Source organism: Zalophus californianus, chromosome 12 (assembly GCF_009762305.2).
Source record: "Zalophus californianus isolate mZalCal1 chromosome 12, mZalCal1.pri.v2, whole genome shotgun sequence".
NCBI lineage: Eukaryota > Metazoa > Chordata > Mammalia > Carnivora > Otariidae > Zalophus > Zalophus californianus.
Window position 1 is genome coordinate 49,290,419 of NC_045606.1, and position 23,373 is coordinate 49,313,791.

Genomic DNA, 23,373 nt, shown 5'->3' on the forward strand with positions numbered 1-23,373 from the left:
ACCGAGCCAGATGATCTTTGGCACAATAAAAATCTAATGAAATGTCTTAAAATATCAAAGTCCATTTTGTTTAATGATTTCTCTTATTTAAATATTAAAGGTCAAAAATAGATAAGAAAAATGGAAATATATTGTAATTGTATTGAAAAGGTTATACTTTATAATAAGATAGTCTATAGGATCTGGGAAACACTGCTAATAATTACCATTTATTGAACTGCTGAGCTGCTGTATGCCAGGAACTTCACATATATTCTCATTATTCTTCACAATAACCTGGCAAGATGGTTTTTTGTTGTTTGTTTTCAGTTACTAGTTCACATATTGGGACATACACTCAGAGAGCCTACACATATAGTAAATGGCAGAACTAAGATGTGAACTTAATTCTGTCACTTACTAATATTAAATGAAATGATATTTGAGAGTGCTTGGAAAAATTCTAAGTACACAGTAGCTATTATTACGCCTCAGTTGTATTGCCTCCCAGACTACACACGCATGCACACACACACACACGCACACACACACACGTGTGCGATGAAGAAGAGAGATGGAAGGGAGGAGAGAAAGCATTGCAGCCTGCTACCTCCAGAAGTAAGCATCCCGCCATGGTATCAGACTTCTCCTTATATACATAATCCACAAGCAGTTAGAAGATAATAATGAAGGAGGAGCCACTTTTGAAGATGGGATATATAGGAATAAACATAAAAATTAATGTGCAAATCGGTTTTGCGAACAACTTTAAAATACCATAGTGGGACAAAAAATATAGATTTGAACAGAAGGAAACACATACATGTTCTTGGATAGAATGAAATCTATAATATGTTAATTCTCCATGAGTTGCAGCCATCAAAAAAAAAATGAAATCTTGCCATTTGCAATGACGTGGGTGGAACTAGAGGGTATTAGGCCAAGCGAAATAAGTCAGTCAAAGACAATTATCATATGATCTCACTGATAAGGGACATTTAAGAAACAAAACAGGATCATAGGGGAAGAGAGGAAAAAATAAAACAAGATGAAACAAGAGAGGGAGACAAACCATAAGAGACTCTCTTAACCATAGGAAACAAACTGAAGGTTGCTGGAGGGGAGGGGGGCAGGGGGATGGGGTAACTGGGTGATGGACATTAAGGAGGGCACATGATGTAATGAGCACTGGGTATTATATAAGACTGATGGATCACTGACCTCTACCTCTGAAACCAGGAATACAGTATATGTTAATGAAATAAATAAAAATAAAAACAAAAAATAAATCCACCTTAAAAAAGAATAAAGTTGTACCAACACTGGAAAAAAAATCTCCATGAGTTGATTTATAAATTTAACAAGACTCTAGTAACAATACTAATTGCTTTTTACTCTAAAACTAGACAGGAGGATTCTAAACTTAATGGAAATATATTTCTTAATAAGGCTGGTGTTTGATTCTTTCTCCTCACCACTACAAGTTCACTGTTTAGATAGATATAGATAGATAGATGATAGACAGATAGATAGATATTAAAATCCTTTTTGTAGGTTATATTCTGAGGAACCTTATTCTCAAAAGTAAATGAATAGGAATGGGAAGAGTTTGTATAGCGGCACCATGCAATTCTTTAAAACTCTTAAGTTATATGCCAAAAATCATAATGAGCTCATCACAACTAATTTTTCATAATTTTATTATTTTTAATAAATTATTTGTAATTATTTTTCACAATCTGTCCACTGATTTGGAAACCACTCATTGACAAAGGATTATTTACTTAACTAGTAGACAACAATATTTCAGATTGTGTCTTTGTGATGTACATAGAGATTTTCCATGATAGTCCTTTGAAATCACTTACTTGAGGAACTACTTAACTATATCATTGCTTTTTCCCTTTTCTCCATAGTTTCATTACAGTCCTCCCCAGCTGACAGAAATGAAATCCAGGAAAACTGTAGAACAAAAATCAGAGAAGGCCTGCATCTGCAAGAAGGAGAATTCTTACTACAGGTAAATTTTAGTAAATAGAGTTTCTCACAATAAAGACATGGTAAATGAAAGATTAATGAATCAGTCTTTTAGTTACTCCAGTTTATTTAGAACTCACCCAGTGTTTCGTGTCACTTTCATCTGAACTGCAATAGTGGTGTAATGCTAGTATATGAAAAAATGTAATTGTATCAAGTAGATTGGAAGTCTATTAGTAATTTCCCTGTTGTATTTCTTTAGCAAGAACTCTTAGATTATTTTAAAGGTTCTCATTTAAGACATTGAATTTATATATGCTTTTTCAGGAATGTAGCTTTATTAAAACAGTTAATTGTCTTTACTTAATCGTTCAAAATTGTTCTTAACCTGAATTTTATTTTTCAATGTGTTTTGTAACTGTATTGTCTCTTAGCTATGGGGTGTGTCTTATCAACATGCTAAAAATTATCTCAACAACTAGAAACCCTAATTTTTGTTTTAGAACTCAGAGAATATTTTTTTTAATTTTAAAAAAATATATTTTATTATTTTTTTTGCTCTATTTCTTGGAACTAATATGATGCTTGATTCTTAACTAAAATTCTCAGGCATTTATTTTGTTGAAAAACAGATAGCATGAAGATGTGTGATGTGATATGTACTATTATGGGATCATTTTCAGTTCCATCCAGTGAACGGAGTGAAGAACTTAATTTGCCATCATGATAGAAAGTAGCCTCAACTTTTAGTAACTCTGTTAATTCATTCTGAAAATCCTTATGTGTAACCCAAGAATTAATAACGTTTTTTATTATTTTTGTAATTGTGAAAATTAACTTTTGTCCCCATTAGGTTAAACAAATTAAATATATTCAAGCAGGAGTCCTCTTCTTATCCCTGGCTGAGGATTTTTATGTATATAATAGCTTGAAACATAAAGGCTCCTGTTCAGGTCATAGGAAAACATTTTTATAATTGCTGCTTTATGTGATTAAACACACACCTTGGGTTATGGAGTAAAGTAATAAGGAAGTCCTTTATTTCAAGTGAAAATAAACAAATATGGAATGCTTAACATTTGATAAAGCAGTTTAAATTATGGGCCAGTGATTTTTTCCACCCTAGAATATTCAGGCAAATTGTAAACATATTCTATGTAAAGGACAGAGAATAAAATAATACTAATGCAAGACTAGTGTCACTTTTTAATTATCTGAAAATTGGAAACATTTAGGTATTTAAAATAAATGCATCTGTTATGAATTATATTGGATATCACTTGTAAACTAGTTTCCAATAGGAAGCATCGCCTATTATATGATTTGCTAGGACCATGGTTGGAGGGATCTCTTCTGGAGGAGATGACCAGAAACACTGTAGACATATGAAAATGGCATATTTCATTACATACAGTTGCCATAATGGCATCTAACTTCATACTTTCAACATGTGATTATCAACTGAGTATCCCTAAGACTTAGAGAATGTTTCCAGAGATACAGTATACTACTTGCCATGAAACTTTTAATGACAAATCATTTCCTTTAGTTTTAACAAAGGAGATACATAAAGAAAATGTTAAAGTGTTTTATTAAGAAAAATTTAAAATAATTACCTTCAAGCTTAGCTTAAATTTATTACTATTATATAAAGAATAAAAATGAAAATAAAAAGACTTTCTGTATCTTTTCATTATGCATTATTAATTTCAGTCATTTTCATTTATTTAATCATGTTCTGCCCAGTGCTGTTCACTACTGTGCCTAATAGAATCCGTGGCTTTGTTTTTGAGTTAACAGCAGTTGAAACTATAAATAACACTATCAGTTGCAGTTTATTTCTCTTATATTGAATAGCAAGTGAACCTCATCATGATTTTCAGATAAGTAGGGCAGATCTTTGTGATTAAGACTAAAAAATGATAATCTCTTTCATTAATATGTAATTACCATATTCTTTCTGTTGATTTAATAATAATTTAATGTAAGTAATAACCTTGTTCCATATAGTATTTAAGATCATTTGAGATATACATAAAATTGGTATGCACATATTCTTTTAAAGGCTTTCGGTTAATTTCTGACAATTAACATTTGTCTAAAAGTGTGTGATATTGTACCTTAAGTTATCTTTGTGTTTTTCTGGCATAATGAGCTTATTGGAAAGTACTAAATTCATTTGACTGTTCAAACAAGCATCACACTCTACAAAATAAAATGCATATGATCAGTGGATACTGTTCTCTACAAAGAAGGTATTTTCAGAAGGAGAAAATACAAAAATGGGTGTAACTGTTACTGCCAACTGAAATTTAAGACTAATTGTGAGGGTGTTAATTATTAAACATTTAAGTTCCCGATGGGTGCCACCACCATTCATCCTGGGGCGACTCACCAGGTACACATAGCTATAATCTCTGAAAATCCAAAGCATGAAGAAGAAGATCCAATTTTGTATTAAAGTTGCTGTGATTGAGCATTAAGTTGAGCTGTAAGCTTTTCCTTATCAAAATCAAAAGGTATGCATAGATTCCTCTCATTGCACAGTAGATGGAATGTCTGTATTTGAGATGTAATCATTTTAACCATTTTATTTATTTATTTTTTTAAAGATTTTATTTATTTATTTGAGAGAGAGAGAATGAGAGATAGAGAGCACGAGAGGGAAGAGGGTCAGAGGGAGAAGCAGACTCCCTGCTGAGCAGGGAGCCCGATGTGGGACTCGATCCCGGGACTCCAGGATCATGACCTGGGCCGAAAGCAGTTGCTTAACCAACTGAGCTACCCAGGCTCCCTCATTTTAACCATTTTAAAGAGAAGATTTTTCAGCAATAAAACTAACAGCCTTAACTGAAGTCAGTATTTATGAGTGACAATATTGTTATTTAGTCACATTACTAATTTTGTAATTTTTTTCCTTGTAGGCTCTCAATGGTTTTGTGCTGGTTGTCACCACAGATGCTTTGGTCTTTTATGCTTCTTCTACCATACAAGATTACCTGGGGTTTCAGCAGGTAAGTATATTTTTCTCAGGCCATGTTAAAAAAAAAAATTTTTTTTTTGAGAAAATTAACTACTTTTTATGTGTCATATGTTTTAGGGACATAAATGATAATTTGTATATATAAAATGTCAATTAAAATATGCTATAGAATAAAATTATTTGTAGCTAATAATTTTTATAAATAATTTACTACATTACAATTTTCTTATATGTTCATCAGATTCATGGAGATTGTGTTTTTTTATATATAAGAAACATTCACGTTGGGGACAGATAGGCTTTGGATCAGGGGAGGCGGGTGGGCAGACAAGAGAATATTTGCTATCACATTGGTTACGGATACCAGAGGGCATATGGCAACTATGAAATTAATGAGGTGATACGTAAAGGTATAGGCAAAAATATCATGGCTCATACCTTTAATTCTGACTCAAGCTGATTATGGAAGCTTTCCTGAAGGAAATGGTATTTAAGCTAACCTAAAGAAAACATAAGATTTAGACGGGTGGACAGTTGTGGAGGGAACACAGGAAAGAAAAGATACAAGTACTGTAAACAGTAGACTGGAAATACTTTAAGAGATGAACATGTTTAGTTTGTTTAATGTTATTGAGTAAATGGTGCATAAATGGAGTGGTAAGGTATTTGTCGTATTTGAAGGACAAGAACATCTAATTTGAGAACAGTTTTGTGAGTACACTTGAATACTAGCTCTTCTTATGTATCAGTATTTCTTAAATTCTAATGTGTCTAAGACTCACTTGTAAAACTCTAAAATCTTTGGGCCTCACTTCCAGATAGAATTTTGATTCACTAGGTCAGAGTGGGGTCCATGAATCTGCATTTCTAACAAGCTCACAGGTGATGCCAAGGCTGCTGGTTTGAATAGCAGTGTCTACAGTGTTATATAGTCTGAAGTTTAAACTTTGTCATATACACAACAGAAACCTGCAAGAGTTTTTGTTAAGGGAATGTGTATGCTGCAGTCTGTGTTTTAGATGAGAACTCTGGCAGTTGGGTAACGGATGGCATCAAGATGGTTTAATGCTAGATTAAATTCACAGGGAAATTTAAGTCTGGATAGCTAAACTAGGTAGATAGTGAAACCTGGCCCTGCCACAAAGTCTGACTTGCTGAGAGGTAAGAGGCGGAGGAGGGATTCTAAGCCGGTCAAGGCATAATCCCTTACTCTTTTGGAGTCTACCACAGAAGCAAAAATTTAATATAAAGAAAATCATTAGAGGATAGTGAAAGAAATACATAATACTTTTAAGCTTCAGAGAAGTCTAAGATGACTGGATTTTCAGACATGGTTTTGTGAAAGAAATAGGATTTAAAATAAGTTAAAAATAGAGCTGCCCTATGACCCAGCAATTGCACTGCTAGGTATTTACCCCATAGATACAGATGTAGTGAAGGGGCACTTGCACCCCAATGTTCATAGCAGCAATGTCCATAATAGCTAAACTGTGGAAAGAGCCCAGATGTCCATTGACAGATAAATCAATAAAGAAGATGTGATATACACACACGTACACACACACACACACGCACAATGGAATATTACTCAGACATCAGAAAGGATGAATACTTAGATTTACATTGACGTGGATGGAACTGGAGAGTATCATGCTGAGCAAAGTAAGTCAATCAGAGAAAAACAATTATCATATGGTTTCACTCATTGTGGAATATAAGAAACTGTGCAGAGGATCATAGGGGAAGGGAGGGAAACCTGAATGGGAAGTCATCAGAGAGGGAGACAAACCATGAGAGACTCTCAACTCCAGGAAGCAAACTGAGAGTTGTTGGAAGGGAGGTGGGTAGGGGGATGGGGTAACTGGATGATGAACATTAAGGAGGGCATGTGGTGTGATGAGCACTGGGTATTGTATGTGTTGTATGAATTATTGAACTCTACATCTGAAACTAATGATGTACTATATGTTACCTAATGAATTTAAATTAAAAAAAATAAAAAAATAATTTAAATTAAATTGCAATTAAGGAGTGAGGAGGTGACCTACTTGACTGAAAAGCATTCAGGTAAGAAAGCGATGGCAGATAACTTTTGGCTGAGCAGTGCTTCCCTCTCTCTGGCTTTTCCTATCAGGATGACTAGAGAGCTTTGTGACCATCTGATGTGCATTCGTCACCAATGACAAGCACCCAGTAATCTAGCTACATTTTGAAATTAATTCAGTAAGCCACATTTTTTTAATCAGTACTTTAAAAAAGTTTCCTTGTATCTTTTTTCTTTAGTCTGATGTCATACATCAGAGCGTATATGAACTTATTCATACTGAAGACCGAGGTGAATTTCAGCGTCAGCTACACTGGACATTAAACCCTTCACAGTGTACAGACTCTGGACAAGGAATTGATGGTAAGAATGCAAATGATAGTGTGGTGCTTTTAAAAGATTTATTTACTTTTTTATAGAGAGTATGCCAGTGGGGGAAAGGGCAGAGGGAGAGAGAGCGAGAGAGAGAGAGAGAGAGAGAGAGAAAAGCAGACTCCCTGCTCAGCACGGAGTCAGACACAGGGCTTGATCTCACTCCCTGACACCACAACCTGAGTGGAAATCAAGACTCAGACGCTTAACGGGATTGAATCATCCAGGTGTCCCTCTCAGTATTATATTTTATAAAAAATCACTTACACTATTGAGAGAGATTGGAAGAAATATATAAGGTTGATACTCAAGTATGTATAAATTGTTCTGTCTGTAAAATGGACCAAATAAAAAAGCAAACTAGAATATGCAAGTATATAAAAACTTGTCTCAGTGCAATGCTTTTTTATGTTACTTTTTTAATTTATTTTTTATTTTTTATTGAAGTGTAATTAACATACATACAATGCTTTTAGAAGTCTATGAAAGTGTTAAGATAAAAGGTATTGGGGGGGGCGGAGCAAGATGGCGGAGGAGTAGGAGACCTAGATTTTGTCTGGTCTCAGGAATTCAGCTGAATAGGGATCAAACCATTCTGAACACCTACGAACTCAACAGGAGATCGAACAGGAGAGTAGCAACAACTCTCTGAACAGAGAAGCGACCACTTACTGGAAGGTAGGACGTGCGGAGAAGTGAATCCGAGGCGATATTCGGGAGGATAGACGGCGGGGGAGGGGCCTCCGTCGGCCGCTTCTGGCAAGTGCTAGAGCCGCGGAGCACAAAATCGGACCTTTTAAAAGTTGGCTCGGCGGAGGGACGTCGCTGCAGTGGCTAAGCGGGGGGTGGAATCCTCCCGGGACAGTGTGGTCTCAGGACCCTTGGGGTCACAGAGAGACCGGGGGTGCCTGAGTGCGGCAGAGCTCCCAGGTGTCGGGGCGGGGAAGCCGGCTGCAGATACGGAGCAGAGTCGCGGGCTCTCAGCTCGGGGTTGCCATAAACTGTGATCTGCGGCCCAGTCGGGGCACGGCTCCCCCAGCAAGGACCCAACAAGGAGCAGATCCGGGGAGACTCCCCTTCCTTCCCGGGGAGGAGCGGTGCGGGAACGCACTGCAGGGATCTGCTGGGTTTGGAGACTCCAAGCGGGGTCGGGTGCCAGAGATAGCAACGCTCGATCACAGGCCGGGTGAACACGGAGTGCGGCCAGAGACCGGGGACACGGGAGTGACTGCTTTTCTCTGGGGGCGCACTGAGGAGTGGGGCCCCGAGTTCTCGGCTCCTCCGGGCGGAGACTGGGAGGCCGCCATTTTCGCCCTGGTCCTCCAAAGCTGTACCGAGAGCTTGCAGGGAACAAAAGCTCCTGAGAGCAAACTGGAGCAGCTTCCTTAGCCCGGACCGACAAGGGCGGGGCAATTCCGCCTCCGGCAAAGACATTTGGAAACCACAGCAACAGGCCCCTCCCCCAGAAGATCAACACAAACAGCCAGCAAGCCAAGACCAAGTTGATCGATCAAGGAGAATAGGAGAACTCCAGCGCTAGGGGAATACTGCACATAGATTCATGGCTTCTTTTTTTTTTTTTTTTTTTTTTTTTTCTTTTTTTTACCATGATTCATTATTTCATCAAAGTTAATTTTTGTTGACTTTTTTTTATTTTTCTTTTTCCCTTTTTCAACCAACATCTTATAAATCCCTTTTTTTAAAAAAAAAAAACATTTTTTATTTTTTTTTTCATTTTTAGAGTCATATTTTATCCCTTCATAGTAGTTATCCTTGTTTTTGGCATATATATATAAGTTGTTCTCTCTTTAAAATTTTGAGGTACAGTTTCTTCTAACAGATCAAAATATACCCTAAACCACTAGTGTATGGCTTTGTTCTAGTCTCCTGCCTGATCACATTCTCTCCCTTTTTCCTTTTTTTTTTTTTTTTCCTTAAATCTCCTTTCTTTTTTCAAACAACTTATCTTACCAAGTCCTTTTATAAAATCTTTTATAATTTTCATCTTTACAGTCATCTTCCATCCCTTCATTGTATCAACCCTTATTTTGTACATATATGTCTTTCTTCCTTTAAAATTTTAGGAGGCTCTTTTTTCTAACAGACCAAAATACGCCCAAAATCTAGTGTGTGGCACTGATCTATGCACTAGCCTGATCATATTTGATCATATTCTGCCTTTTTTGAATTGTTTTGTTTTTGTTTTTATCTATTTTTTCTTTTTTTTTTCTTTTTCTCTTTCTTTTTTCTTTCTTTCCCTTTCTTTTCCCCTGGTTTCAGGTCTTTTCTGATTTGTATACAGTATATTTGCTGGGGACGTTGTAAACCTGTTAGCCTTTTGTTCTCTCATTCGTCTATTCTCCTCTGGACAAAATGACAAGACGAAAGAAATCACCTCAGCAAAAAGAACAAGAGGTAGTACCGTCAGCCAGGGACCTACTCAATACGGACATTAGTACGATGTTGGACCTAGAGTTCAGAATCATGACTTTAAAGATACTAGCTGGGCTTGAAAAAAGCGTGGAAGTTATTAGAGAAACCCTTTCTGGAGAAATAAAAGAACTAAAATCTAACCAAATCGAAATCAAAAAGGCTATTGATGAGGTGCAATCAAAAATGGGGGCACTAAATGCTAGGATAAATGAGGCAGAAGAGAGAATCAGCGATATAGAAGACCAAATGATAGAAAATAAAGAGGCTGAGAAAAAGAGAGAGAAACAACTACAGGATCACGAGGGCAGAATTCGAGAGATAAGTGATACGATAAGACGAAACAACATTAGAATAATTGGGATCCCAGAAGAAGAAGAGAGAGAGAGAGGGGCAGAAGGTATATTGGAGCAAATTATAGCAGAGAACTTCCCTAATGTGAGGAAGGAAACAGGCATTAAAATCCAGGAGGCACAGAGAACCCCTCTCAAAATCAATAAAAATAGGTCAACACCCCGACATCTAATAGTAAAACTTATGAGTCTCAGAGACAAAGAGAAAATCCTGAAAGCAGCTCGGGAGAAGAGATATGTAACCTACAATGGTAGAAACATTAGATTGGCAACAGACCTATCCACAGAGACCTGGCAGGCCAGAAAGGACTGGCAAGATATCTTCAGAGCACTAAACGAGAAAAATATGCAGCCAAGAATACTATATCCAGCTAGGCTATCATTGAAAATAGAAGGAGAGATCAAAAGCTTCCAGAACAAACAAAAACTAAAGGAATTTGCAAACACGAAACCAGCCCTCCAAGAAATATTGAGAGGGGTCCTCTAAGCAAAGAGAGAACCTAAAAGCAGCAAAGAGCAGAAACGAACACAGACAACAGACAGTTAACAGTCACCTTACAGGTAATACAATGGCACTAAATTCATACCTTTCAATAGTTACCCTGAATGTAAATGGGCTAAATGCCCCAATCAAAAGACACAGGCTATCAGATTGGATTAAAAAACAAGACCCATCAATATGCTGTCTGCAAGAGACTCATTTTACACCCAAAGACACCCCCAGATTGAAAGTGAGGGGGTGGAAAACCATTTACCATGCTAATGGACACCAAAAGAAAGCTGGGGTGGCAATCCTTATATCAGACAAACTAGATTTTAAAACAAAGACTGTAATAAGAGATGAGGAAGGACACTATATCCTACTTAAAGGGTCTATCCAACAAGAAGATCTAACAATTGTAAATATCTATGCCCCGAACATGGGAGCAGCCAATTATATAAGGCAATTAATAACAAAAGCAAAGAAACACATTGACAACAATACAATAATAGTGGGGGACTTTAACACCCCCCTGACTGAAATGGACAGATCATCTAAGCAAAAGATCAACAAGGAAATAAAGACTTTAAATGACACACTGGACCAAATGGACTTCACAGACATATTCAGAACATTCCATCCCAAAGCAACGGAATACACATTCTTCTCTAGTGCCCATGGAACATTCTCCAGAATTGATCACATCCTAGGTCACAAATCAGGTCTCAATCGGTACCAAAAGATTGGGATCATTCCCTGCATATTTTCAGACCACAATGCTTTGAAACTAGAACTCAACCACAAGAGGAAAGTTGGAAAGAACTCAAATACATGGAGGCTAAAGAGCATCCTACTAAAGAATGAATGGGTCAACCAGGAAATTAAAGAAGAATTAAAAAAATTCATGGAAACCAATGAAAATGAAAACACAACTGTTCAAAATCTTTGGGATACAGCAAAGGCAGTCCTGAGAGGAAAGTATATAGCAATACAAGCCTTTCTCAAGAAACAAGAAAGGTCTCAAATACACAACCTAACCCTACACCTAAAGGAGCTGGAGAAAGAACAGCAAAGAAAGCCTAAACCCAGCAGGAGAAGAGAAATCATAAAGATCAGAGCAGAAATCAATGAACTAGAAACCAAAAGAACAGTAGAACAGATCAATGAAACTAGGAGCTGGTTCTTTGAAAGAATTAACAAGATTGATAAACCCCTGGCCAGACTGATCAAAAAGAAAAGAGAAATGACCCAAATCAACAAAATCATGAATGAAAGAGGAGAGATCACAAGCAACACCAAAGAAATACAAACAATTATAAGAACATATTATGAGCAACTCTATGCCAGCAAATTAGATAACCTGGAAGAAATGGGTGCATTCCTAGAGATGTATCAACTACCAAAATTGAACCAGGAAGAAATAGAAAACCTGAACAGACCTATAACCACTAAGGAAATTGAAACAGTCATCAAAAATCTCCCAAGAAACAAAAGCCCAGGGCCAGATGGCTTCCCAGGGGAATTCTATCAGACATTTCAAGAAGAATTAATACCTATTCTCCTGAAACTGTTCCAAAAAATAGAAATGGAAGGGAAACTTCCAAACTCATTTTATGAGGCCAGCATTACCTTGATCCCAAAACCAGACAAAGACCCCATCAAAAAAGAGAATTACAGACCAATATCCTTGATGAACATGGATGCAAAAATTCTCACCAAAATACTAGCCAATAGGATCCAACAGTACATTAAAAGGATTATTCACCACGACCAAGTGGGATTTATCCCTGGGCTGCAAGGCTGGTTCAACATCCGCAAATCAATCAACGTGATACAATACATTAACAAAAGAAAGAACAAGAATCATATGATCCTCTCAATAGATGCAGAAAAAGCATTTGACAAAGTACAACATCCTTTCTTGATCAAAACTCTTCAGAGTATAGGGATAGAGGGTACATACCTCAATATCATAAAAGCCATCTACGAAAAACCTACAGCGAATATCATTCTCAATGGGGAAAGGCTGAGAGCTTTTCCCCTAAGGTCAGGAACGCGGCAGGGATGTCCACTCTCACCACTGCTATTCAACATAGTATTAGAAGTCCTAGCCACAGCAATCAGACAACAAAAAGAAATCAAAGGCATCCAAATCGGCAAAGAGGAAGTCAAACTCTCACTCTTTGCAGATGATATGATACTGTATGTGGAAAACCCAAAAGACTCCACCCCAAAACTGCTAGAACTCATACAGGAATTCAGTAAAGTAGCAGGATATAAAATCAATGCACAGAAATCAGTGGCATTCCTATACACCAACAACAAGACAGAAGAGAGACAAATCAAGGAGTCTATCCCATTTACAATTGCACCCAAAACCATTAGATACCTAGGAATAAATCTAACCAAAGAGGCAAAGGATCTGTACTCAGAAAACTATAAAATACTCAGGAAAGAAATTGAAGAAGACACAAAGAAATGGAAAAACGTTCCATGCTCATGGATTGGGAGAATCAACATTGTGAAGATGTCAATGCTACCTAGAGCAATCTACACATTCAGTGCAATCCCCATCAAAATACCATCCACTTTTTTCAAAGAAATGGAACAAATAATCCTAAAATTTGTATGGAACCAGAAGAGACCCCGAATAGCCAGAGGAATACTGAAAAAGAAAAGCAAAGCTGGCGGCATCACAATTCCGGACTTCCAGCTCTATTACAAAGCTGTCATCATGAAGACAGTATGGTACTGGCACAAAAACAGACACATAGATCAATGGAACAGAATTGAGAGCCCAGAAATGGACCCTCAACTCTATGGTCAACTTATTTTTGACAAAGCAGGAAAGAATGTCCAATGGCAAAAAGACAGTCTCTTCAACAAATGGTGTTGGGAAAATTGGACAGCCACATGCAGAAGAATGAAACTGGACCATTTCCTTACACCACACACAAAAATAGACTCCAAATGGTTGAAAGACCTAAACGTGAGACAGGAGTCCATCCAAATCCTAAAGGAGAACACAGGTAGCAACCTTTTCGACCTTAGCCGCAGCAACTTCTTCCTAGAAACATCGCCAAAGGCACGGGAAGCCAGGGCAAAAATGAACTATTGGGATTTCATCAAGATAAAAAGCTTCTGCACAGCAAAAGAAACAGTCCACAAAACTAAAAGACAACCGACAGAATGGGAGAAAATATTTGCAAATGACATATCAGATAAAGGGCTAGTATCCAAAATCTATAAAGAACTTATCAAACTCAACACCCAAAGAACAAATAATCCAATCAAGAAATGGGCAGAAGACATGAACAGACATTTCTCCAAAGAAGACATCCAAATGGCCAACAGGCACATGAAAAAGTGCTCAACATCGCTTGGCATCAGGGAAATCCAAATCAAAACCTCAATGAGATACCACCTCACACCCGTCAGAATGGCTAAAATTAACAAGTCAGGGAACGACAGATGTTGGCGGGGATGTGGAGAAAGGGGAACCCTCCTACACTGTTGGTGGGAATGCAAGCTGGTGCAACCCCTCTGGAAAACAGTATGGAGGTTCCTCAAACAGTTGAAATTAGAGCTACCGTTCGATCCAGCAATTGCACTACTGGGTATTTACCACAAAGATACAAATGTAGGGACCCGAAGGGGTACGTGTACCCCAATGTTTATAGCAGCAATGTCCACCATAGCCAAACTGTGGAAAGAGCCAAGATGCCCATCGACAGATGAATGGATAAAGAAGATGTGGTATATATACACAATGGAATATTATGCAGCCATCAAAAGGAATGAGATCTTGCCATTTGCAACGACGTGGATGGAACTGGAGGGTGTTATGCTGAGTGAAATAAGTCAATCAGAGAAAGACATGTATCACATGACCTCACTGATATGAGGAATTCTTAATCTCAGGAAAGAAACTGAGTGTTACTGGAGTGGTTGGGGGTGGGAGGGATGGGGTGGTTGGGTGATAGACATTGGGGAGGGTATGTGCTACGGTGAGCGCTGTGAATTGTGCAAGACTGTTGAATCACAGATCTGTACTTCTGAAACAAATAATGCAACATATTTTAAGAAAAAAGAAAAAGAAGAAGATAATAGGAGAGGAAGAAAAGGGGAGTACGTCAGAGGGGGAGACGAACCATGAGAGATGATGGACTCTGAAAAACAAACTGAGGGTTCTAGAGGGGAGGGGGGGTAGGGGGATGGGTTAGCCTGGTGATGGGCATTGAGGAGGGCACGTTCTGCATGGAGCACTGGGTGTTATGAACAAACAATGAATCATGGAACACTGCACCAAAAACTAATAATGTAATATATGGTGATTAACATAACAATAAAAAAATTAAAAAAAAAAAAAGGTATTAGAAAATATGGATATTGTTGACAACAGATATAAAAACAAAACTGAATAAAGTATGTAGTAAAAGTGATATTCTGTACATTTTGGTTTCTTTCCATTAGCTACTCTTCTGAAAATGATTATTCCTTTTTTGTATTCAGAATAGAATCCCGTTTAGAAATTAACACAAATTTCAGCTATCCAAACACTTGATTATACAGCAAAATGACACACAAAGTTATGTTGCTATTATTTCTGCAGAAGCTAATGGCCTGCCACAGGCAGTAGGCTGTTATACCCCAGACCAGCTTCCTCCAGAAAACTCTTCCTGTATGGAAAGGAGCTTCGTGTGCCGACTCAGATGTCTCCTGGATAATTCATCTGGTTTTCTGGTAAGGTGCAAAATCTTATGATACTGGCAATTATTATTTATTTTCAGAAAGCAAAAAAGAAAACTGAAACCATTTTCTTTGGTTAGATTTGAGTATTTTTAAAACTCCTTTATTAAAATAATTTCATGATGGGAAGTAACTTAAAGATTACTTTTTTCAGATTTCCAATATCTTCCATAACTCAAAATCTCAGTCTTGTAGGAGGTAGTAACAAAGATGGAGTGAAATAACATAGAACCTTGTATTTTGCCTATTTTTAGGACTCTTTTAACGTGTACAACCGAGAATTTTGTAGCCCTATTTAGCAACAGAATGCTTACCCTCTTTGGATTTAATCCTTGCCAGAAAGAAAAATTATCATGGCATTTTCTACATAGCTACAGTAACTGCCACCTAGAAAAATCGTTGTATATTCATTATTGCAGAATTGTCACGTGGTGTGAGCTGCCGTCGTGCAGGCTGAACGTGCAGCTCTAGCAGGATACTTGCAGTGGTAGTGGTCTTTGTCCTTAAGATTCCGCTGGGTACAGAAGAGAACAAAGCATGATCCACATTACCTTTGTGAGTTATCAGGAATTTGAAATAGATAATAAAATCTTAAATATTAGCAAACAGTGATTTTTGTTGATGTCTTTATTTCTGAAGATAATTTTCCTGACCCAGAGGTAGAATTGTGCTTTGAGATAGTCTTCCTAGTACTGATGATCAGTTAATAATGTATTTCTGAGATGGAATTTATATCATCGGGTCTTTTCTTCTTTGTGTTGCTATCATATACTGAGGTCAGAACCATTCCTCAGCGTGTTTAATACAGTTTTAAGCAACTAAATTGGTCATGTTCACATTTAAATTATCTTTGTTTCCTCTGTTTTCTAAAAGTGTCCTTTACTGTTAATAGAGTTCTACATTCTTTACATGAATTTTATTATTCATTGTAGCATTTTAATAAAATTGCATTTTATCTCTCTATAAAAGATTACCATGAGTTATGAAACAGACAGTGAGCTATGGACTATAGCTTATCTGAATTTGAATATTAATGTGTACTTAATGACTTTATCACTGTTCATTCATTGAGGAAGTAGGTACTGAATGCCAAGAGGAGGGGGGACTAGTATGCTAGGTGTGAATAACAGGGCAGTTGTGAGCTCAGAAAGTGACACAGGCAATTTTGTTGTGACAATTCCCTTGTCAGGCCTTTTAAGATAGTGTTCCTATGACCTTTGGGGATAGTTGTAATGGGCTTCCTGTGGAGAAAGGCATGAAAATAGCATTAGTCAGCCTCAGGAACTTTTATGGAATTACCAAGAGTACTGGAAATGGCCACAATAAGGCCTTTTGACATGCACAGTATTAAAGTGTTAATTTTAATGAAGCGGTTTTGTTTTTTAAGGCAATGAATTTCCAAGGCAGGTTAAAGTATCTTCATGGACAGAATAAGAAAGGGAAAGATGGATCAGTACTACCACCTCAGTTGGCTTTGTTTGCCATAGCGACTCCCCTTCAGCCACCATCCATCCTTGAGATCCGAACGAAAAATTTCATCTTCAGAACCAAACACAAACTAGACTTTACACCCACTGCTTGTGATGCCAAGTAAGTAAAACTTTTGCAGTTTTATTTCATTGTTTGTTGCAGTAAATCTCTTTGCATGTAAAACAGAGTGTAGCTTATAATGTTTATTATTATGTGAGCGGTTACTTCATACTCTTTCAGTATAGCCTTTTAAAATAATTTCATCAGGCTCACAGATCATCTTATAATTTTTTACTTTTCACAATTTCTGTATCATAAAGATGAATTGCTTATATTAGTAAGATTCAGTATCCTGATGACATTTATTGTTGGTTTTTTTACATTTTTATAACATACAAACTTTAATTTTTAGCCCTAGAAGTTTAGTAACTTCCAGAAAATTCTGAAGTAGACTGTGATATTAGCATTCATATCCTATCAAAATGTATCATTGTTTTTCATCTAATACGGGATTGCAGATAGGTTTGAAAAACTTTGCCCCTCAAAATGGAGTATAAGCATTGTACATTTTTATTAAAGATTTTGTTTTATTTACATAATCTATTCTGTTAGAGTCATCTTTAACCGTGCTAATTTTTGTGTTCTTTATTCAGAAGAAAACCATCTAAAGCTGAAATTAACAGCCGTAAACAAAAGAAAGCAGTTACATGAATGTGGTTAATTGTTTCTCCCTGCTAATGTAAAATTCTGAATGTCAAGGAAAACAGTGCAGAAAATAGCATATAACCAATTTCTTATTTTACCTTTTTTTTAAACAGAGGAAAACTTGTTTTAGGCTATACTGAAGCAGAGTTGTGCATGAGAGGATCAGGATATCAATTTATTCATGCTGCTGATATGCTTTATTGTGCTGAGTACCATATCCGGAGTAAGTTGTATTTCCTTATAAACATGCCTGGAAAATGGCATATGTTCTAGTACATATTTCAGAATATTACATAATGTGTTTAAGGCAACTATTTGAGTAAACTTACACTCAGTGTCATACCGTTATGATTAACCTGAATTACACTCTTTATTAACTGCTCTACAGCTGCCACACAAGAATATAGTAGTTTAATTACTATGAAAATGACCATTTGTCAATGTTTTGCTCAATTTTAATAGCATTTTGAATGGCATCACTAATTTATAAACCTGTTAATATAGATTAATATTTTATTACACAATTTTAAAGCATAAATGACAGAAATGTTCCCTTTTTAAAATGAAAATAATTTTTATCTTTGTGTTTTCCCCAAACTGGGTACTCTCTCTATAGTTTAACGTGTTATCAGAAGTTTCTGACCTAATCTTCCCTTTAACCTACTAAATAATAAATTTAGTCTGAAATAGAAAAAAATCAACTCTGAAGAATTGTTTCCATGCATTTTTTTTAACATACTATGTTTAAAAGTTGTCAAGACATTTACCATCTCTGGTGATAAATGAAACACATCCAAAAGTATGTTAGAGGGGCTGTGTTTCAGAGATTTTCTTTAATATGTTGATTTGGGGTTTGATAATTTTTGTATTTGATTTTAGTGATTAAGACTGGAGAGAGTGGCATGATAGTATTCAGGCTTCTTACCAAAGAAAATCGATGGACCTGGGTTCAGTCTAATGCACGCTTAGTGTATAAAAATGGAAGACCAGATTATATCATTGCAACTCAGAGACCTCTAACGTAAGTACGCAGACAAAACGTTTCATGTCTTCATTTTATTTCTAATAACACTATGGTTTATAAATCCTCTTACGTGAAAACTTCCAAATAAATTCTATGAGAATTTTCTCTGAAAGTAAAAACTGAAAAGATAATCTGTATAGAAAGATGGCAAAGTGAAGGACATTGAGAAGATAGAATTGACATACATTATTGAACGACTAAATATATAGAATTACAGAAATAGAATAAACAATGAAAATTCCAGGGTTTTACTCTGGTATATGAAGGAAGGATGAAAAGCTAGTGCCATCTGTAAAATAAAAGAAATATAAAAGAATGCTGTGTTTAGTATATGCTTTCTAAGCGAGCAGTGGTTTTTAAGTTTCTTACATATTCTGTAATTGAGTGTTTTGTCAAATACCGTATTGCAGATATTTTCTCCACTCTAGAGAGCTGATGTTTGTATGTGCCCTGAGGTAAGGATCAACATGGATATTTTGCTTTATATGTATATCCAAGTGACTAGTAACATTTATTGAAAAGGACATCTTTCCGCCCCCCCCCACTGCATTTTAATTAGGGGGTTCTGTCTGTGGTTCTTTTTCTGGGTTCCATGAGTCTAGTTGTCTGTTTTCACACCAACAGCACGTGGTCTTCATTCTCTGTCTTTGTAGTAAATCTTGATCTCTGAATGTAAATTCTCTGAATGCTCTCCATCATGTTTGTTGAGGATTTTTTGTTGTTCTCCTTCAAGATTGTCCTGTCTGTTCTTTACCCTTTACATTTCCACATACATTTTAGAAATCAGTTGTCAATTTCCATCAGATATCTGTTGGGATTTTGAATGGAATTACGTTGAAACTATAGCTTATTTGGGGAGAATTAACATCTTTATAATATTCTTCCAACCCGTGAACAGGGTGAATATATGTATGTATATAGGCATATGGGTACATGAGTATGTACCTATGTCTTTGTTTCAATAAGGGGTTGTATTTTTCTTACCCAAGTCTTAGGTATTTTTCTTCATTTTACTTCTAGATATTTGATGTGTGTGTATAGCAATTTCTAATTAATTGTTGATTTTTTTAAATATTGGCTTGTATTCAGTGACCTTACTAAAATCTACTTTTTCTTATAATTTGTATGGATTATTCCAAATTTTCTAACACATACCATGTAATTTTTTTTCTTTTTAATCTTTAGACATTTATTATTTCTTAAAATTCCTTTATTGCACTGGTTAGGCCCTCAGTAAAATGTAAAGGAAATAATGATACCAGGTTTCATTTTTGTCATCTTCCAAGCCTAAGAGGGAAACCCTTTAATATTTTACTGTCGAGTATAATGTTTGTGGTAGTGTTTTCTTTTGCTCTTTATACATACATATATTGAATTTAGAAGTTTCCCTTCTCTCTAGTTTACTAAATATTATCATCACGAATGGGTATGGAATTTTGTCAAATACTTCCTCTGGATTCATTGACATGATTTTTCTCTTTTGTGCTCTATTTTCTTTTTACTTTGTAAGATCTATAGTGAGTAAGAAACATTTCCTGATACTAGAAATTTGTGCCTTCTCTCTTAATATTGCTAGAAGGCCTTTAGTTTTGAGTCTTCTCAAGGATCCAATTTTTGTTGATTTTTCTTATTTAATGTTTGTTTTCTACTTCATTTTGTCTGATTATTTCCTTCTACTCTCTTTGGCTATAAATTGCTATTTTTCTAACCTTTTCTTTAAGCTATTAATTTCCCTGTAGGTACAACGTCAACTACAGTCCTAATATTTTGATAGGTCTTGTTTTTTCTATTCATGATTTGTTTAGAGTTACAGTGGTATGTACTTTATACGATGGGTATTTTCTAGTCTTTTTGTTACTGAATTTTAGGCCAATTCCACTGAAGTTAGAAAACATTCTCTGAGTGATTTCAGTTCTTTAAAATCTGTGGTAGCTTATTTATGATCTAACACATGGTCAGTGTTAGTAAAATATCCCATGTGCTTTCATTAAGAATATATGTTCTGTTGCATGTATGGTGTTCTTCATGTATCAGTGGTCTAGTTTGTGCTGTTCATATTTTTATTATTTGATTTTTGTATTTGCTTGCTCTGTTATTAAGAGGTTATTTGTTGCATTTTCTCATTACTAATGAGGCAGGACATCTTTTTATATCTTTCTAGGGCATTTTCCTTCTCTGAATTTTCAGTTCAAATCATTTGCCTGTTTTTTGCTGTGTTGGTTGGCTCTCTCTTGGTCCTCATTGGAGCTGTTTACTTAATATGGGTATTAAATTGTATATATTTATACACAGTATAGTAGTATACATATGAAATTATAAATATGACATTTTCTCCATGCCTTGACTTGATTTGTGAATTCTTTTGCCATGGAAGCTTTTTAATTTTTATGTCAGTTATACCACTATTTTCCTTTAGAGATTCTGGGTTTTTTTTTTAGATATGACTCTTCCCACTCAGATTTCTAAAAATTTAAGTATAATTAATATACAGTGTTATGTTAGTTTCAGGTGTACAACAGTGATTCAACAATGATATACATTGTGCAGTGCTCACTGTAAGTGTAGTTACTACCTGACAACATATTATTACAGTATTATTGACTGTATTCCCTGTGTTGTACTTTTCATCTCTATGATTTATTATACCTGGGAGTTTATACCTTTTAATCCCATTCATCTATTTCACCCATCCTCCTATCCCTTTCCCTCTGGCAGCCACCAGTTTATTCTCTGTATTTGAGACTGTATCTGCTTGTGTGTGTTATTTTGTTTTCTAGACTCCACATAAGTGAAATCGTACGTTTATCTTTCTCTGACTTATTTCACTTAGCATAATACCCTCTAGGTCAATCCATGTTTTCACAAATGGCAAGATTTCATTCTTTTTTATGGCTGAGCAATATACCATATCTTCCTTATCCTTTCATCTATTGATGCACACTAGGTTGCTTCCATAATTTGGTATTACAAATAATGTTGCAGTAAAAATAGGGGTGCATATCTTTTCAAATTAATGTTTTCATTTTCTTTGGGTAAATACCCAGCAGTGGAATTACTGAGTTGTATGGTATTTCTGTTTCTAATTTTTTGAGGCACCTCCGTACTGTTTTCCACAGTGGCTGCACCAGTTTACGGTTCCATCAATAGTACACAAGGGTTCCCTTTTTTCCACAGCCTCAACACTTGTTATTTCTGGTGTTATTTTAGCCATTCTGACAGGTGTGAGGTGATACGTCATTGTAGTTTTGATTTGCATTTCCCTGATGATGAGTGATGTTGATAATCTTTTCATGTGTCTATTACCCATCAATATATTTTCCTCAGAAAAATGTCTATTCATGTCCTCTTTTTAATCAGATTGTTTTTGATGTTGAGTTGTATGAATTCTTTATATATTTTGGATATTAACCCCTTATTGGATATATCATTTGCAAATATCTTCTCGAATTCAATAGGCTGCCTTTTCCTTTTGTTGGTGGTTTTCTTCACTGTGCAAAAGCTTTTTGTTTGATGTAGTCCCAATAGTTCATTTTTGCTTTTGTTTTCTAATTTGTTGGCATCTAATTTTCCTTACTAGTCTCTTAAATCATATGTATTTCTGTAGTGTTGGCTGTTACTCTTATTTATGACTTTGTTTTTTTCTTTTTTTCTTGTTCCTGGCTAAAGGTTTATCAATTTTCTTTATCTTTTCAAAGAACCAGTTTTTGGTTTCATTGATCCTTTTTATTATTTTTATAATCTCTATTTCATCTTTGTCTACTCTGATCTCTGTTAATTTCCTTCCTTCTACTGACTTGGGGTTTCATTTTTTCTTTTTCTAGTTGCTTTAAGTGAAAGGTTAGATTGAGACTGGTTTCTTGAGATAGACCTATATCAGCATAAACTTCTTAGAACTGCTTTTGCTGTGTCCCAAAGATTGTACACCATAAGTGTTTCCATTTTTGTTTGTCTCCAGGTAATTTCCCACTTCCTTTTTGATTTCTTTGTTGACCCACTGGTTGTTTAATAGCATGGTGTTTAGCCTCCCTGTGTTTGTGGCTTTTTTCTAGTTTTTTTTCCGTATAGTTGATTTCTAGATATATAAAGAAAAAAAATGCTTGATTTCAGTCTTAAATTTATTGAAACTTTTTTGTGACCTAAAGAATGTTTCATGTGTGTGTATTCTGCCTCTTTTGGATGGAATGCTGTGTGTATGTAGTAAGTCCATCTGGTCTAAGATATCATACAAAGCCACAGTTTCCTCATTGATTTTCTGCTTGATGATCTATCCACTGATGTAAGTACAGTGCTAAAGTCCTACTACTATTATATTACTGACAATTTTTCCTTGTAGATCTATCAATATTTATTTAATTTACTGCTCTTATGCTAGGTGCATAGAGGTTTACAATTATTATATCTATTTGTTGGATTGATCCCTTTATCATTATGTAATGCCCTTCCATATCTCTTATAGTCTTTGTTTTAAATTCTCTTTTGTCTGATAAGTATTGTTACCCCAGCTGCTTTTTGTTTTGTTTTGTTTTGTTTTTTTGCTTTCATTTGCGTGGAGTATTTTTTTTTTCCATCCCTTCACTTTTAGTCTGAATTTGTCTTTAGGTCTGAAGGTAATCTCTTGTAGGCAGCACCTTGGAATATCTTGTTTTTTTATCCCTTCAGTCACCCTGTATCTTTTTTTTAAAATTTTTTTATTGTTATGTTAATCACCATATATTACATAATTTGTTTTGACACCCTGTATCTTTTGACTGAAGTATCTAGGCCATTCAGTTATCAATAGGGATGTAGTGATTGCCATTTGTTCAT

General features: G+C 35.8%; 1 protein-coding gene across 1 annotated transcript in view; it reads left to right on the forward strand.

The window, feature by feature from the left end:
• The window catches only part of AHR (aryl hydrocarbon receptor), a 54,014-nt gene that overhangs the window by 22,599 nt on the left and 8,042 nt on the right, over positions 1 to 23,373 (forward strand). The window contains exons 3-9 of the mRNA XM_027573860.2: positions 1,896 to 1,999; positions 4,881 to 4,970; positions 7,223 to 7,346; positions 15,232 to 15,362; positions 16,756 to 16,958; positions 17,657 to 17,766; positions 18,423 to 18,564. Of these exons, the coding sequence (XP_027429661.1) occupies positions 1,896 to 1,999; positions 4,881 to 4,970; positions 7,223 to 7,346; positions 15,232 to 15,362; positions 16,756 to 16,958; positions 17,657 to 17,766; positions 18,423 to 18,564 (904 nt within the window). The remainder of the gene's footprint in view (positions 1 to 1,895; positions 2,000 to 4,880; positions 4,971 to 7,222; positions 7,347 to 15,231; positions 15,363 to 16,755; positions 16,959 to 17,656; positions 17,767 to 18,422; positions 18,565 to 23,373) is intronic.